Genomic DNA, 16,179 nt, shown 5'->3' with positions numbered 1-16,179 from the left:
AAGGAGTAGCAAGAGGCAGCCAAACAAGCTAACTGTAGTATTGTTAGATCACGTGATCTCACGTGATGCCTCCCTTAATATTAAATGTGACTGGATTTCACATAACAAGGCTTCCACACACACAAAATCAAACTTACGTTTTTACCAGAAATGGATTGCTGGCCTAATACACTATCACATTCCACACTGTACTTCCTTCAGGACTGGCAAGTCTGGTTTCTGTGGCAGCTTTCTTCCGACCCTGTCAAAGCCACGAGTGGGAGATTGGCGCCATTGAATGGCCATGGCTATGTGATAATGGTGTGTAGTGAGCTGGGACTTCACAGAGAGCTCACCAATAGTGTTCTCGGTCAATTTGGAGTGATTTGAGGGCCATGGAGAGCCCAAACTTGGCCTCTGGATTCCAATTGTCTTCTTACTCCATTTTATACCCGTATATTAAGACCACCATCCACCCCCACCCTCCCACCCTATTACTATCCACCCCCACCCTCCCACCCTATTACTATCACCTGTGATATTATTACTCACTCGAGAAAAGCTGCCCAAAACAGGGCTAATTTTGGGTATCAGAAATGTATACACCCACTCAGTGATAGCTAGTAAATAGATGCATACTTGGTGCAAATTTTGTTTGCACAGCTGTAGGCACTGGGAAGTTATTACACAATGATTACTTAAAATCGCCATATCTCCTAACGAAGTTTTGTGCGTCGAAGCCGGGTTTTGTCAAATTCAGTCACGTATAGCCTAAATATTTTCGAGGGGCAAATATTTCGAGGTTGAGCAATGTTGCAAAAATAAAATTTCGCGGATTTTTAAACACTCCCAAAATGTATTAGATTATATGGAGGTCATAAATATTTCAAGGCTAAAATTATTGCTGATAACCCCCAAAACCGCGAAATCAACGAAAATTTTCCCCCTCAAAATATTTAAGCTATACGGTATCACATTGGGGAGGTCGTTCAAATAAGTACAACGAATGAGTATGTAGCTGGATTTCACCAAGATTTAAAGTCAACAATGCTTCCATGTACATGATTGGTATACACATGATTATTTATATCCCATATGACTCAATTCGGCATAGCATGTTTCAAGGCATGGAACTGACCGAACATTCAATATTTCTGACTACCTGTCTTGGAGACTATACACTACCAATCACTAGCTATCACTTTTCAATTACTGTAGTCGATAAAAAAAATCATTTGGCCTATATTAGTCAGCTACATACATCAAATTTCAATCTAGTAACTGCTGATTAGAAATTAGAAAGAATTATGTGACCGAGTCTGACAAAATCTTTTAGCCAGAAATACATGTGTTTGCTTAATATTGTGCATCTCTTTTTTTTTTGTAATCTATAACAATTCTGCAAGTTTATAAAGTTCTCAATAGTTATCATGTCCACAGATTCGCTCTTGAAGGATAATATGGGGTCTGCTTTAGGGCTGAGTCAATTTTACTTTTATATTATACCCTTATTTTGCCAGCAAATCACCTGTGGTATAATGCATCTGAAAAAGTTATTGGATTTCAAACTTTGAAATTATGGTCAAAATTTGATGGACTATATATAAGACTGATTTTGTCAGATGGGGCCACATACGTATATTTCATGTTTGTGGAAGCCCTAGCTTTTAACTGACACTGAACCAATGGCCGTAACCAATGGCCGTAACCAGTGACTATGTAGAGACTCATGAGACTTGAACTCTTTTCTTTAGTGTTGCTATAGTGTTTTCAATATTGCTAGAGCTTTTGATGATTTAACAGCAATAAAAAAATAGATAGTAAATCTCAGTCTAGTCTTAGTTCTTCTTCTTCTTAAGCTATCTTCTTCCCCAGCATTAGTAGAATCCTTTGACTATTTTTCTTCTTAACTATTCTTCTTGTTCTTATTGATCCTACTCATAGACTCAATATTAACAGCAATGCCACCAGTTTTACTAACCTTACAGATCCAGATTCTCTAATACTTACAATCTTCTATTCATATGGCTATTGCCAATTTTCATAAATCAGTGACGTTTCCATCTCTCAAGATCAATATGTATAAATTTAATAAATTTTCTTCTGTCCCTACCAGTTGCAGATCAGCAGGATACAAACGTAGACACAAGACACAATCTACCAACAGTGTGATGAATTCTTATTGTTATTGCTAGACTGTGGAACAGCACACCATGCATTCCCTTCAATCTACTAGCTATTTAAAAAATTAAAAATTTCAAAAGGAAGTAGGGGTTGATATACATGCTACAAAAGGTAAGGAAACAAGTTCAAAAATGTTACAGCTGAAATGAGAAATGATCCAGCAGTAAAAAGTAAGGAAACAAGATTAGACGACTACTTGCTAAAAAGAGACATAGTTTAATGCCTACTTTTGGCCAGCATCTTGAAATGAGACCATCAAATTAGCCAAAAGTAGGAATTAAAGTGTTTCATTTTAGCAAGTAGTTGTCTAATCTTGTTTCCTTACTTTTTTACTGCTGGATCATTTCTCATTTCAGCTGTAACATGTTTGAGCTTGTTTCCTTACCTTTTGTAGCATGTATATTATATCAACCCCTACTTTCATTTGAAATTTTTAATTTTTTAAATAGCTAGTTTGTTTACTGTTTTGTCTAGCTAGCTAGCTATATTATACTCTTTTTGTTTTCCACATAGTATAAATATCACTTGAAGCAGCTATATTTTACCTTTGTACACAATAAGCGCCTCTAAAATAATTATCGTCTTGTCTTTTAAAGCTATTACAGCAACTGTTTAAGGCTTCAGCTGCATTTCTAATGGCCTAAATGTTGATTATTTTACAGTAAAACATCGCTGGAGAGTTCATCATTATAAGAGTGGAACTCTCGCTTTTAGAAGTCTGGATTCCGAAGTAGACCCGCCCCTCAAAGACATTATTAGCTAGCTACCTCACAAAAAGACGACTACCAAACGTTAACAAATGCTAGAGACAACTCCTTGGGTACTACACCCGTTCACCCTCATCCCACGCAGGGGCGGAGGAAGTAGTTGATATGAGGGGGGCTGGGCTGACCCAGACTTATGGAAATGAGGCACTACATTGTCTCTGGTTTGGTAAGGTGAGACCAAAAAAAAATTAACCAGCTACGCATTTATAGCTGATAAACTATATAAAAATCCTTACATAGCTCGCTACACACTGTTCTAATACTGTGACTGCTTTATTAGAGTGACTGCTCTATTAGAGTACCTCGATCTTTATCACGGTTTTCAGCCCCACTCTAAGAAGGATAATTTCGGCGTGATATCATTCTGGGGAGGGGCTTCAGCCCCCTAGCCCCCTCCCTTTCCGCCGCCTATGCTACGCACATGTATTCACACTTCGTTACCACATGATTTGAGGCACTGCTGACTCTAGTTATCGAGCTCACTACCCGTTAGAATTGCCCCTCCGGCGCCCATAGTTAGTAGACCTTTAACACTTTCTGGGTCAATTTTGTACCAGGCAACATCACCCCAATCATTTCATTCTGCCACAAACAACCCTCAACTCATATAAATATAGTTTTTATCCTAGAACTGTTAAAGACTGGAATGAGTTGCCAATTAATATAATAGAATCAAGAAACTTGGATGAATTTATTTACGTACTTAACCTTCACTACTGTAATTAATTATTAAATTGTATGTACGTATGTATATATGTATGTATTTGATTGTACCATTTGGGGTTTTCAGCCTCTGGGCAAACCAGCTGAGCTGACTGCCCAGTACCTGATCTTAAATGGACCAGATCTATCTGTTTATGAACTGACTTCTGACTTTAATGCTACACACTATTCCAATGATTACTATCCATTCATCTCTTCATTTAATCCACTATACCTACAAGTTCCCACTTTCCCCCCTTTACCTTGTATTCATCCTTCCCAACTATGTCCAGCGTCTCCAAAGTGGTAATTACAATTGTGAAACAATTTATGTTGAGTAAGATGTTGAGTAATCATTTTTATAGCAGAAAATAAATAGCTATACAATGTTATTGCTAATTTTAGAGGTAATTAATAGCAATGCTTGAATATGCTGGAGAACCGATTGAATACTCAAACCAGTGCTTTTTGTGTAACAAATGCAGGCAATAATTTTAGTGGTGCGTGTAATTATACAGTGAAACCATCTAAGCCAGTCACTTTTTAAAAACTTTAATAATTATAATAATCTAATCCAAAACAGCCAAGCTGTAAAAAATGTGTGCGGCCCTCAGAAAAGCTATGGTGAAAAAAGATGTGAAATCCAAGGTGGTGGCCAAGAAATGGCTGTGATGGTAGGTTAATGGTAAAAATTTTAATAATGACAATTCAGGTAAATTTTGTGAAGCGGCACAAAAATTCACCTGAATTGTCGTTATTAAATTTTTTACCATTAACCTACCATCACAGCCATTTCTTGGCCGCCATCTTGGATTTCACATCTTTTTTCACCATAGCCTTTCTGAGGGCCGCACACTTTTTTTACAGCTTGGCTGTTTTGGATTAGATTTCATTTCTTTTTGTATTTGTATACCCCAAAGCCGGCCTATGGCCAGCTTTGGGACTTTTTTAACCTATTTTTTTTTCTTTACTACAGGAAGAAAAGATGAAGTAGATGTACTTTAAATATTTTACCAGTAAATGTACAAATTATATATATAATACATATGTGACTGGATTTTCGAAAAGGGGCCTTCCACACACAATTTGCCAACTTTGACAATTGATAACTTCAGATTGGAAAGAGCTATTGCCTTGAAATTTGGGCAGTGGTGATTTCTTTGCAGCTGAACTCTCTACATGATGGTTTCTTTGTAGCTGAACTCTCTACAAGGTAATTTCTTCTAGCTGATCTCTCTACAGGGAGATTTGTTTGTAGCTGAACTATCTACAAGTTAACTTCTTCTAGCTGATCTCTCTACAGGGTGATTTGTTTGTAGCTGAATTCTGTACAGGTGATTTGTTTGCAGCTGAGTTCTTTACAGAATGGTTTCTTTGTAGCTGAACTCTCTAAAAGGCAACTTCTTCTAACTGATCTTTCTACAGGGCAATTTGTTTGTTGCAGAATTTTATACAGGGTGATTTTTTGCAGCTGAACTCTCTACATGGTGGTTTCTTTGTAGCTGAACTCTCTACAAGGTAACTTCTTCTAGCTGATCTCTTTACAGGGTGATTTGTTTGTAGCTGAATTCTGTACAGGTGATTTGTTTGCAGCTGAGCTCTTTACAGAATGGTTTCTTTGTAGCTGAACTCTCTACAAGGTAATTTCTTCTAGCTGATCTCTCTACAGGGTGATTTGTTTGTAGCTGAACTATCTACAAGGTAACTTCTTCTAACTGATCTTTCTACAGGGCAATTTGCTTGTGGCAGAATTTTATACAGGGTGATTTCTTTGCAGCTGAACTCTCTACTTGGTGGTTTCTTTGTAGCTGAACTATGTACAAGATAATTTCTTCTAGCTGACCTCTCTACAGGGTGATTTGTTTGTAGCTGAATTCTGTACAGGTGATTTGTTTGCAGCTGAGCTCTAAACAGAATGGTTTCTTTGTAGCTGAACTCTCTACAAGGTAAATTTTCTAGCTGATCTCTCTACAATGTGACTAGTTTGTAGCTGAACTCTCTACATGGTGGTTTCTTTGTAACTGAACTTTCTACAAGGTGACTTCTTCTAGCTGATCTTTCTACAGGGTGATATGTTTGTAGCTGAACTCTCTACAAGGTAACTTTTTCTAGCTGATCTCTCTACAGGGAGATTTGTTTGTAGCTGAACTCTCTACAGGTGATTTGTTTGTAGCTGAACTCTCTACAGGTGATTTGTTTGAAACTGAACTCTCTAAATGATGGTTTCTTTGTAGCTGAACTCTCTACAAGTTAACTTCTTCTAGCTGATTTCTCTACAGGGTGATTTGTTTGTAGCTGAACTATGTACAAGATAACTTCTTCTAGCTGATCTCTCTACATGGTGATTTGTTTGTAGCTGAATTCTGTATAGGTAATTTGTTTGCAGCTGAGCTCTTTAAATAATGGTTTCTTTGTAGCTGAACTCTATCAAGGTAACTTCTTCTAGCTGATGTCTTTACAGGGTCACTAGTTTGTAGCTGAATTCTCTACATGGTGGTTTCTTTGTAACTGAACTCTCTACAAGATAACTTCTTCTAGCTGATCTCTATACATGGTGATTTATTTGTAGCTGAATTCTGTACAGGTGATTTGTTTGCAGCTGAGCTCTTTAAAGAATGGTTTCTTTATAGCTGAACTCTCTACAAAGTAACTTCTTCTAGCTGATGTCTCTATACAAGGTCACTAGTTTGTAGCTGAGCTCTCTACATGGTGGTTTCTTTGTAACTGAACTCTCTACAAGGTGACCTGTTCTAGCTGATCTTTCTACAGGGTGATTTGTTTGAAGCTGAACTCTCTACAAGGTAACTTCTTCTAGCTGATCTCTCTACAGGGAGATTTGTTTGTAGCTGAACTCTCTACATGATGGTTTCTTTGTAGCTGAACTCTCTACAAGGTAACTTATTCTAGCTAATCTCTCTACAGGGAGATTTGTTTGTAGCTGAACTCTCTACATGATGGTTTCTTTGTAGCTGAACTCTCTGCAAGGTAACTTCTTCTATTGATCTCTCCACAGGGCGATTTGTTTGTAGCTGAACTCTCTACATGGTGGTTTCTTTGTAGCTGAACTCTACAAGGTGATTTTTTCTAGCTGAACTATCTCTTTCCACAGTTGCATGAACTCCCTACAAGGTAACTTCTTCTAGCTGATCTCTCTACAGGGTGATTTGTGTTTAGCTGATCTCTATACAGGTTTCTTGTTTCTAGCTGATCTCTTGAATTCTCTTCAGGGTGACTGCTCTATTAGGATGACTGCTCTATTAGAGTATCTCGATCTCGCACTTGCTGCACCAAGTTGGATTTCGTGTTATAACTCCGTGGCTTTAAGTCTGATTCTTCTACACCATTGATGAGCCTTTCTAAGATGATTACTCCATCTGTACAACGATTTTCAAAGCATTACCCCAAGCGGTTTATCTGGTAGGCGTGGCAAGCAGTCGTTTTTTTTATTAGCTAATCTCGATTGCGTAATTGTTACACACTGTTGGTTTTTTCGTTGTATCTTCCTGTTTTTTACCTCGATTTCTTTCAAACCACAAAAGGTTTGAGGTTCAATAGTTAACCTATTCACCCACCGATTTTCAGCTTCTTCCCATACGCGGTTTACCCTGTAGGCGTGACAACATATTGGTGTTATTTTTCGTGAATAATCGCTCATAACTCTTTGCCTGTTTATCGTATTCCAGCCAAAGTTGGTACCGAGATGCGCCCTTATATCCCCCTTCTGTGTGCCAAATTTCAAGGCAATCGGATATGGCGTTCGAGTTTTATAGCAGTTTTTGTAAGTGTGCGACAAGAAAAAGAAAAATAAGAAGAAAAAAAACGAAGAAACTGAGCCAATTTTTGAAGTCGCATATCTCGGGAACGCGTGAAGCGATTTCGCTCAAATTTGGAATGTGGAGTGCTGCAGTTGGAGGGCATGTCCACAGCAAAAATCGTCTTGTTTCATCAAGGCAGCACAGAGCTACGGAGGTGTGAAAATTGCGTTTTCTTTCTTCCTGTCAATATACTCACGGGTGTTACGCGCCGGCTTCTTGGGCCGCACGACACACTACCGTGTGTCTTGATATACGTAGATTGTGGCAGTTGAGATACACCTGTAGGTTATTAGTGTAAAAATTTCTCTCTACAGCTAAGGAAATTTAAAGTTGGCCTTTTTGGAAAGGTAGCTTTTTTGTACAGGTCAGGGGCAGACCCTGGGTTTGGCCATGGGTAGTAGGTATATGAAGCAGGGGGTCTGGGGGGCACAGTCCCCCAGCAGCTAAAGCTATTGCATATGTTTTAGGACTGAACTTTTGATGTAGAGTAGTTTTATGCATAAATATCTAAAATTCTATTACTTTCCAAGTGGGCTACATTGATCAAGAATTGTATAGTGATAAGTGACAGTCATGAGTAGTCCAGTTTAATAGCTATAGCTATTATGGACCTAAATAATGTGGCATACACAAGACCATGTGCATAATTATCATTTGCAAATATACATAGCAAGCTAAGTGTGTCCATGTGACCATGCATGGGATAGTACTGTAGATGCTAGTCATTGCCAATTTTCAGTGGTCATGAGGCTTCAATTGAAGAGAGAGAGAAAATGTATTGGAGACATAATTATGGGAATGTAAATATAGGGCGACATAGCACAGCAGTGAATAGACTGCATGCTGCGGCTAAATAACCTCAATAGCTATCAGCCACTTAATATTATCTGATTTAGCATTAGAAAGCTAGGGAAATTGTGCTGTTTACCCCTGGCAACTTAATTGCTAAAAACACTATACAATTTCCAATACAATTTGTATGGGTAAAAGCAATAACAGAGCATTGCTAATAGGCAAACACATTTCAAGCTCCGAATAACCATACAGTAGTCACTCAAACACCAAAATAATATTTGAATTTGGCTGATTTAAGCCTGGCAAATTTTAGTTACTAACTTGTACATTTAAAGCCACAACTTTCAATTAACAGCATAAACCATCAAAATATTACAACAGGAGTTGTTTCACACTTTCCAAGCTAGAGCAAGGTCATCTTATACACAACAAAATCAGAGGAATCCCCCGCATTTAACCACACACACTAGCTAGTAATCATGTTCTCCCACTCTCTTTCCCTCACACACACAGAATCCATAACCTCTAAGTATTGCATGGCAAAGGAAACCGTGAAACACAGGTGAAGATTATTCTAAGGCGTGTGCTGTATTAGGGAGTTTTGAAAGCCTTACCCATGTCAATCCAAAGTTGGCAATTTTTAAAAGTATTAATTAAGGTACTATTTACAACATAAGTAAGTTACTCCAATCATTGGTGATCATATAGTAATTTGATCTACACAATAATCTTGACCGTTCCTTAAACAATATGAATTGATGCCCCCTGGTGGCAGTAGTTGTGTAAGTATACAAATCAGTAAAATCTGTGCTGAAGTAGTTATTAAGAGTTTTATAAAGGAAAATTAGGTCACTTCTCAGACGTCTGAATTGGAGTGATGGTAATGATAATAGTGTCAACCTCTCAGCATAGGATTTATCCTGTAGTTATGGGAGAAGACGGATAGCTCTTCATTGTACCTTCTCTATCTTTCTCTGATCAAGAGTGTAATGAGGTCCCCAAATAGCATGATTTAGCATCATATTCTAAAATGGGTCGAACTAACGTACTGAACAATTGTGTTAGCATGATAGGGTCGAGATAATCAAAAGGTTTTTAATCAATCCAAGTACTCGGTTAGCTTTGGTGGTAACTTGAGTAGTGTGGTACGAAATTTAAGCTGGCTGTCAAAAAGAATACTAAGGTTGCTGTGGGATGTATCAAGTTCAATTAGTGTTCTATTGAGATACGTAGTAAGGACCATGGTGGTGAGCTGGGCCGAAGTTAAGATGTTTGCATTTGGAAACATTAAATTCCAATTCCCACTGTTGTGACCATCTGTGAAGTTGATCCAAGTCGTTTTGTAGCAGGTGTAGCTAGTCATCCTTTTTTCTTAAATTTTCGTGTCATCAGCAAACATTAGAACAGGGCTTGACACAATTGATGGTATCTCATTCACAAACATTAGAGGCCCCAGCACAAAACCTTGGGGTACACCACTAGTAATTGGTATGGAACAAGACTGATGGTCATTTAGTACAACTCATTGTTTTCTACTAGACAAAAAGCTTTTAATCCATTTTAAGATATTATCATGAATACCAAATGATGTTAATTTTTGAAATAAATGTTGAGTGGAACAGTGTCAAAGGCTTTTTGAAAGTACAAATAGATTATATCAATTGAATATCCATTATCTAAATGACAAGTAAGATAGTCCAAAAACAGAAGTAATTGTGTGGAACATGATCTCCCTGGTATAAAGCCAAATTGGTAAGGGGACAGTGGGTTGTCTGTAGATAAATGACTTAGGATATGATCGATCCTTGACTATAGATTCCATTAACTTGCTGAAAATAGAAGTAAGACTGACCGGTCGATAATTACAAGCTAGATTCCATGCACCTTTTTTTGTGAATGGGTGTTACATTGGCACACTTCTATATAATCTGGTGGCAAGATGCCACTATTTTGTGACTTATTGAACAAGATAGATAGTGGCACAGCAATAAATTCACTCAGATTTAATAACAGATATAGGCCACTCATCAGGTTCATGAGATTTGTTGTTTTGCAGAGCTGAAAGCTTATTGAATACAACTGCAGGGGTAATCTCAATGGAATCATTAAGAAGAAGGGAACTGGTTGAATCAACTGTAAGAATAGTTGTGGTGTCCTCACAGGTAAACACACTAGAGAAATATTCATTAAAAAGGGTAGCCATTTCGGTGTCAGAGTGCATTGTAGAACCATCAGCGGAAAGCAACTCAGTAACACTATGGTGTATTTTTGTCCTTGTATTGCCAAAATGCTTTAGGTCTAGATTTCACACCTTGGGCTAATCGCTTTTCATAGTCTTTCTGAGGTTACGAGTTAAGCTCCTAAGCTGGTTATTAACTGATTTAAAATTTGAGAGATCTGTAGTAGAACGAGTTGAGAGATACCTTTTCCAAAGATGATTTTTCCTCCTTTTCAAACTAAATACTGCACAGTTACTATACAGACTTTTCTTTTTCTTGGGTTTATAAGTAGGAACACACTGGTTAAAAGTATTTTGAAAAATAGACTTAAATCACAACCAAGCATCATTCATACCAAGGGGATCTAGTATGGATACCCAGTCAACATCATCTTGTATAATTTTTTTGAGAGAGAGCTGGGAGGGGGGGTGAGAGAGGGGAGGGGTGCTTGGATTCGCCAGGTGACAGCTATATAGAATCCATGCACTAGCACTGTACTAAAAATTCGAAAAATATTAATGTTGGGAAAGCTTTAGTCTTAAAGTAACACTTTTCTCAAAGTAACACTTTTCTCAAAGGGGGGGGCTCTTGGAACTCCCCTGGATTTGCCGCCTATATAGCTAGCCGTGCCACATGTGCCTAAAATTTTGTAGGCCACACCCATTGGCCAAATGGCCAGCATATACAATTAGCTAAACTAGCTAGCTAACTTATTTACTGTGACAATTACTATTAAAAGGAAGTCACAGTTGGCTATAAATTTATAAGCCTCAATGCAAGTGGATAACAATTGGCTTTGCTCGGGTGGCATGTGGGGATTCCCTCCACCCATGCACACAACTACTGTAGTACTCCCACGACGTACCGCAGGCTAATATACGTACGTGTATATGAATAATTTTCAAGATAGTGAGAGCTTCTTATATTATAGGCATTGAGATGTTTCTTCTTTTAGTATTACTATCCGTTGTGCTGTTTCCTTTTTTATCGTCCGCTAGAGAAGACATCTGTCCATTCCACGATTTACTTAACGCCGAACCGGAGGCGAACACTACCGCAAGCGATCAAGAGGCTGCAAGATGTTGGAGGCCATTTAAATGTACTTTCAATTGGATAACGGACCGAAATGAATTGAAGAAAACTGTGCTAAAGTATCTGAAGGAAAGATTTAAGGTTTTGTTATACTTCAGAGCATATGTGAAGGGCTACAACAATCACGAAGTGAACTACTCAAATTACACTGGATCGATCACGTGGGTTTGGGTCTTGAGAGACTATAAATATTTACTGAATTATCCTCACAATTTTTATACACTATCTCTAGCAACAACGGATATCATTATTGATGAGTTTGATATAGAGGGACATTGTGACCAGAAGTGTACTAAAGAAATTGGCTACAAAAGCTGTGGCCTTGGGCAGAGAGAAATGGTGTCATTTTTGCAAGAAGTCACCAACGGCACTACTTATGAGTGGGAAAAAGTCTGTCTTCATGCCAACATTGGAACATCACACCTGGTAACACCTCATAGCTATATGTTTCTACCTGACCTACTGTATTATGGATATTTCATACATGCTCTTTACTTCTATAATTTAACAGGACTTTCTAGAACCAAATACTTTCCAAATTATTACTGCTACAGGCCGGGTGACCTTACATGTGAAAGCAATGACATATGGCATCACTACAACATCATAATTTTGTTTGCTTTTATATTGTGGGTGTATTGTCCTTTGCTGATATACTATTTTCCAAGCTCTGATGGAGGTAAAAAGTTTAATATAAATTTCTATGCTTCGCATGCTACACCCTACCATTTTATGAAACTTATCAGAAGAGCGATATGCTACTATCCGGATTCAGACTTAGCTGTGAAAAGAAGAATTAGAAGGTTGTTGTTTATATTACTCTTGGCACCACCTACTCTTCGGATGTTGTTGTTGTCTCCAATCTACTTTATGATAACTTTCATTACTCTTTGTATTTGCTGCATATTGCCAAGTTTTTTGAGTGTGTGGGTTAGACCTGAACACCCAAGTCATTTCCAACCAATTCCTTTCTTAGTAAAGTGGCCTTATCCAAATGGAATGATTCATCAAATTAAAGGAATAGAGTATCAACTGCTTGCTAATATTATGGAGGAGAGGATCTTCCTTACAACTGATCTTCGCTTTTGGAATTTTATTTATGAACGTAGTTGTGGTCTATTTGAATGGCCTCAACATTCTCCTACAATAACTCAGTGGGTTTGCTACCCATTTGTGGTTTGTTTGAAAGTCATTGCAGTCATCATCTCAGTTGCTGTGGGTATTTTGTATTTCTTAATTCCGTGGTTATATTTTTGCAAAGAAATGCTTAGTGCTTTGGCTAGAGGGGAGAAAGACACTTACAATGAGGATAAAACTAAGTTTCGTCTTTTCATTGTCATTTTCCATGGAATAGCACTATTTATTCTTTTTGTGTTAGCTATGCTCTGCATTTTTGTCTACTGCTTTTTCATTGCAGAAGTGACTGTTTACGCTCTTATTGGTTGTGTTCTTACACCTGACAAGGCATACAAGTATATAGTCTTGGTTGGAGCATTTGTTGGTACCATCTATTTTATGGTCAACCAGCTGCAAGGAAATTACAGTGATATCTTGGATGAGATAATTGGAAGTTTTCATGATAAGTCACGCCTTAAACTTTTGCAGAGAGATTTGAGTGCTAATGTTAGCTTGACTAGAAAAGACGAGGATGATTCTATTGGATATTCCATTTGTATTACCTGTAATACACCAGCAGATTCTCACAGTGCTGCAAGCAACTCCACAAACTCTATGCCTCCTTCAAAGCTACTTTTGACATTTGACGGCATAACTACAATGGTCTCAAAAGAGCTATTTCATAGGATTGTGGAACAGTATCAACCACTGAGAAAGAAAGTGTTTACAATTATCATCCGGATAGCCATCATGCTATTCTATATAGTAGTTGCTATGCATGCTAAGAATGTGTATCATCTTGAGAAGAATGTATCTGGCATTTTTGGGCTAGCAGAAGTATTGGCCTTCTCATTTGTACCTGCTGTTTTAACCTTTCTAGGGTTTAAGAATAGATTTGGCAAAAAGAAAACAATGTTGCTTAAAATTAGTATCCACAAAGCTATACTGGATTACATTGAAAACTGTGAAATCGAATGAAACCATATACTTCCATTGCTAATGGAACATATGATCAGGAGTAACTCATGTTTTATATTTTATAATCATGTAGTGTAGCATGACTGTGAATACTTCCTTGTCATTTTTCAGGATATACTGATACTAGGAAATTGTAGGCTGGATTAGTACTAACAGCCTTGTGACTCCTGGTACTATAGCATCACTCATTATGCTAGATATCTAGATCTTGTGCAAATAGAGTGGAGTCTTAACTCAGGCCATGCATACATGCTGGCAAATGTTTATAATATCATTCAAAGTTAACAGTGAAATACAAAAGCTGGAATTAGCATCAAACTCAGTTCATATATTATCCCACTAGGGACCTGTGAGAAGGCTAGGCCTGTAAATACAGGGAGTCAGAACATGTATCTAAAACTGTAAGAATGCAGAAAAAATCCCAGATTCAGTGGTGACTTGATCTCCCGCAATGTACAACCATGCAATCTAGGATTGGATCACGTGTGACATGAATTTGTCTGGCTATGTGAAAGTGCATTAATGCGTCACAGTCTAGCCCTGCTTCTTTCATGTCATGAGCCATGCCCACTTATCAGGATTATATCCATCAAGAGTACTTGCAATAATTGTACTTCATTTGTTCTTGACTGCATAATAGCTATACACAATTTTATGCATGTAGGAGGTCCCACTTGAGAATCAAGTCCATTTCATCAGCAGCTTGCATTTGAAACTCCTCACTCAATAATATTGCTTAAAGTCCCTGTGTAATTGCACTGTTTCAGTCATGTATACCTACTGGTGTATATAAAGCAAATGACACTCAATAACTACATCCACATGCATGTAAGAAAATCATAATACAGTCAAACACATGCACCAAAAATTAATTTTATTAGAACACATGCAAGCATGTACACAATATTGCAAGTTTGTCACAACTGTACAGCAAACACAACTTTAAACTCTTTCCCTGGAGTATAGTTTCCAAACACCGATACCAGTATAAAACGACAATTGATAACCGCCTCTCCTTCTAGTACCTTGAAGTCTCTCATGGAACATGGAAAGACAAATACAGGAGGCCGACCAAATGATGTTGTTTTGTCATCAGGAATTGGACACTCAAATGATCCGTGACATACGGTTTTGACTTTCAGTTCCCACTTAGACCATCCTGGTGAGAGACCTGCAGGATCAAGTTCCATTATGCTAATGTCATAGTCCCATTCTTCCTTCTTGATAGCAATTCTTGCCTCATATGCCGGGTCTCCATAGAACGCAAGACTATCCTGATCATACAACAGACCACTGCATTCTCGTGTCATCTCCTTCCTTGCTGTTGCCTTGGTATTAAAGCATTTCTTGTACACAGAGTTAGCCTCTCCAACAGATTTGTCACAAAATTCAGGATAATCTTTGTGCAGCTTTGTAATCAATGACTGTTGGTTTGCAAAGAATGATTCAGCAAAGGTCATCATTCCGGGATTGTTTATGAAGTACTTGTGTACACCCCATCCAGCATAACCAAACCAAGTCTCAACAATGTATCCAGTCATCTGTATCACATTGGCAGAGTGCATCCAAGCAAGAGCCATACAATTCTTTTCGGAAATGTGACCCATCAAACAATTGCCACATGCGCTATAAATTTTTGGTTTCTTCCTGCATTGAACTGGTATGACATCCCCGTTTACTGTTAGACCACAAATGTTGCCATCCATTGGGATCAACTGTCCAGAGCGAAAGTTATAGCCAATGTTCCAATCATGTTCAGTAGCATGGCCACTTGTAATCACCATGTCAACACCTTTGTCATTTTTCTCATCTCTGTCACTACTTAGTTCTGCCACAATATCACCTGTGGCATCTGGAGCACATGACTCCTTGCATGCTTCAGCACTGCCCAATTTCTTACGATAAGCAACACCTTGTTCGCCTTCTGAATACCAAACCCCAGATTCAAATTTCTTTAAGTTTACGCCAGTTCCTCCTAGAACCCTACTCACACACAGACTATCTTGTACCTGCTGAACAGCAAAAACGACGTCATCTTCTTCCTGTCCTGTCAGAATTCCCCAGAGCGTATCAGTGAAAGGATTGGAGGGGTCAATCTTACGGGTCACCGAGTGGACGCTTCGGACAAAACTTCTGGAGCACTCGCTGTGAATAGCTACAAAGCAACAGTAGGAAGGACGCAGTCGTTGTAGTTCAGGAAGCGCCTGTTCTACACTGTCGTCATACTTGATTACGCGAACTTTTCCTGGCCAAATAACGTTGTATTTATCGTGTAAACACCGTACGGCCTTATGCCACTGTTCCTTGGTCTTCTTCGAGCAAACAATGGCGTACATACAAGGGCTAAGTCCTTTAAGGTTCATCATTTTCTCCGAGGGCAATGTTCTTTGTCTGTCGCTGTTTCAGTAGATCGTCTGTATTAAAATCACTTGGGTTATCTCACCGACAAAAACGAAAAGGTTAGACTTGTCAGCAATCAACTGGGGAATCACCTTTTCAATAAGCGCGCATTATACTGTTATTTTATAAATA

General features: G+C 38.3%; 1 protein-coding gene across 1 annotated transcript; it reads right to left on the bottom strand.

Moving 5' to 3' along the window:
* Positions 1-14,414: 14,414 nt before the first annotated feature.
* LOC136252025 (uncharacterized) lies at positions 14,415-16,157 on the bottom strand. Its single transcript, XM_066044361.1, has one exon. The coding sequence runs from the start codon at positions 16,011-16,013 to the stop codon at positions 14,565-14,567; it is 1,449 nt and encodes a 482-aa protein (XP_065900433.1). The 5' UTR covers positions 16,014-16,157; the 3' UTR covers positions 14,415-14,564.
* Between the last annotated feature and the right edge of the window lie 22 nt (positions 16,158-16,179).

Source organism: Dysidea avara, chromosome 4 (genome assembly GCF_963678975.1).
Source record: "Dysidea avara chromosome 4, odDysAvar1.4, whole genome shotgun sequence".
Taxonomy (NCBI): Eukaryota; Metazoa; Porifera; class Demospongiae; order Dictyoceratida; family Dysideidae; genus Dysidea; species Dysidea avara.
The sequence above is the reverse complement of the archived record's forward strand: the minus strand, read 5'-3'. Positions and strand labels throughout refer to the sequence as shown.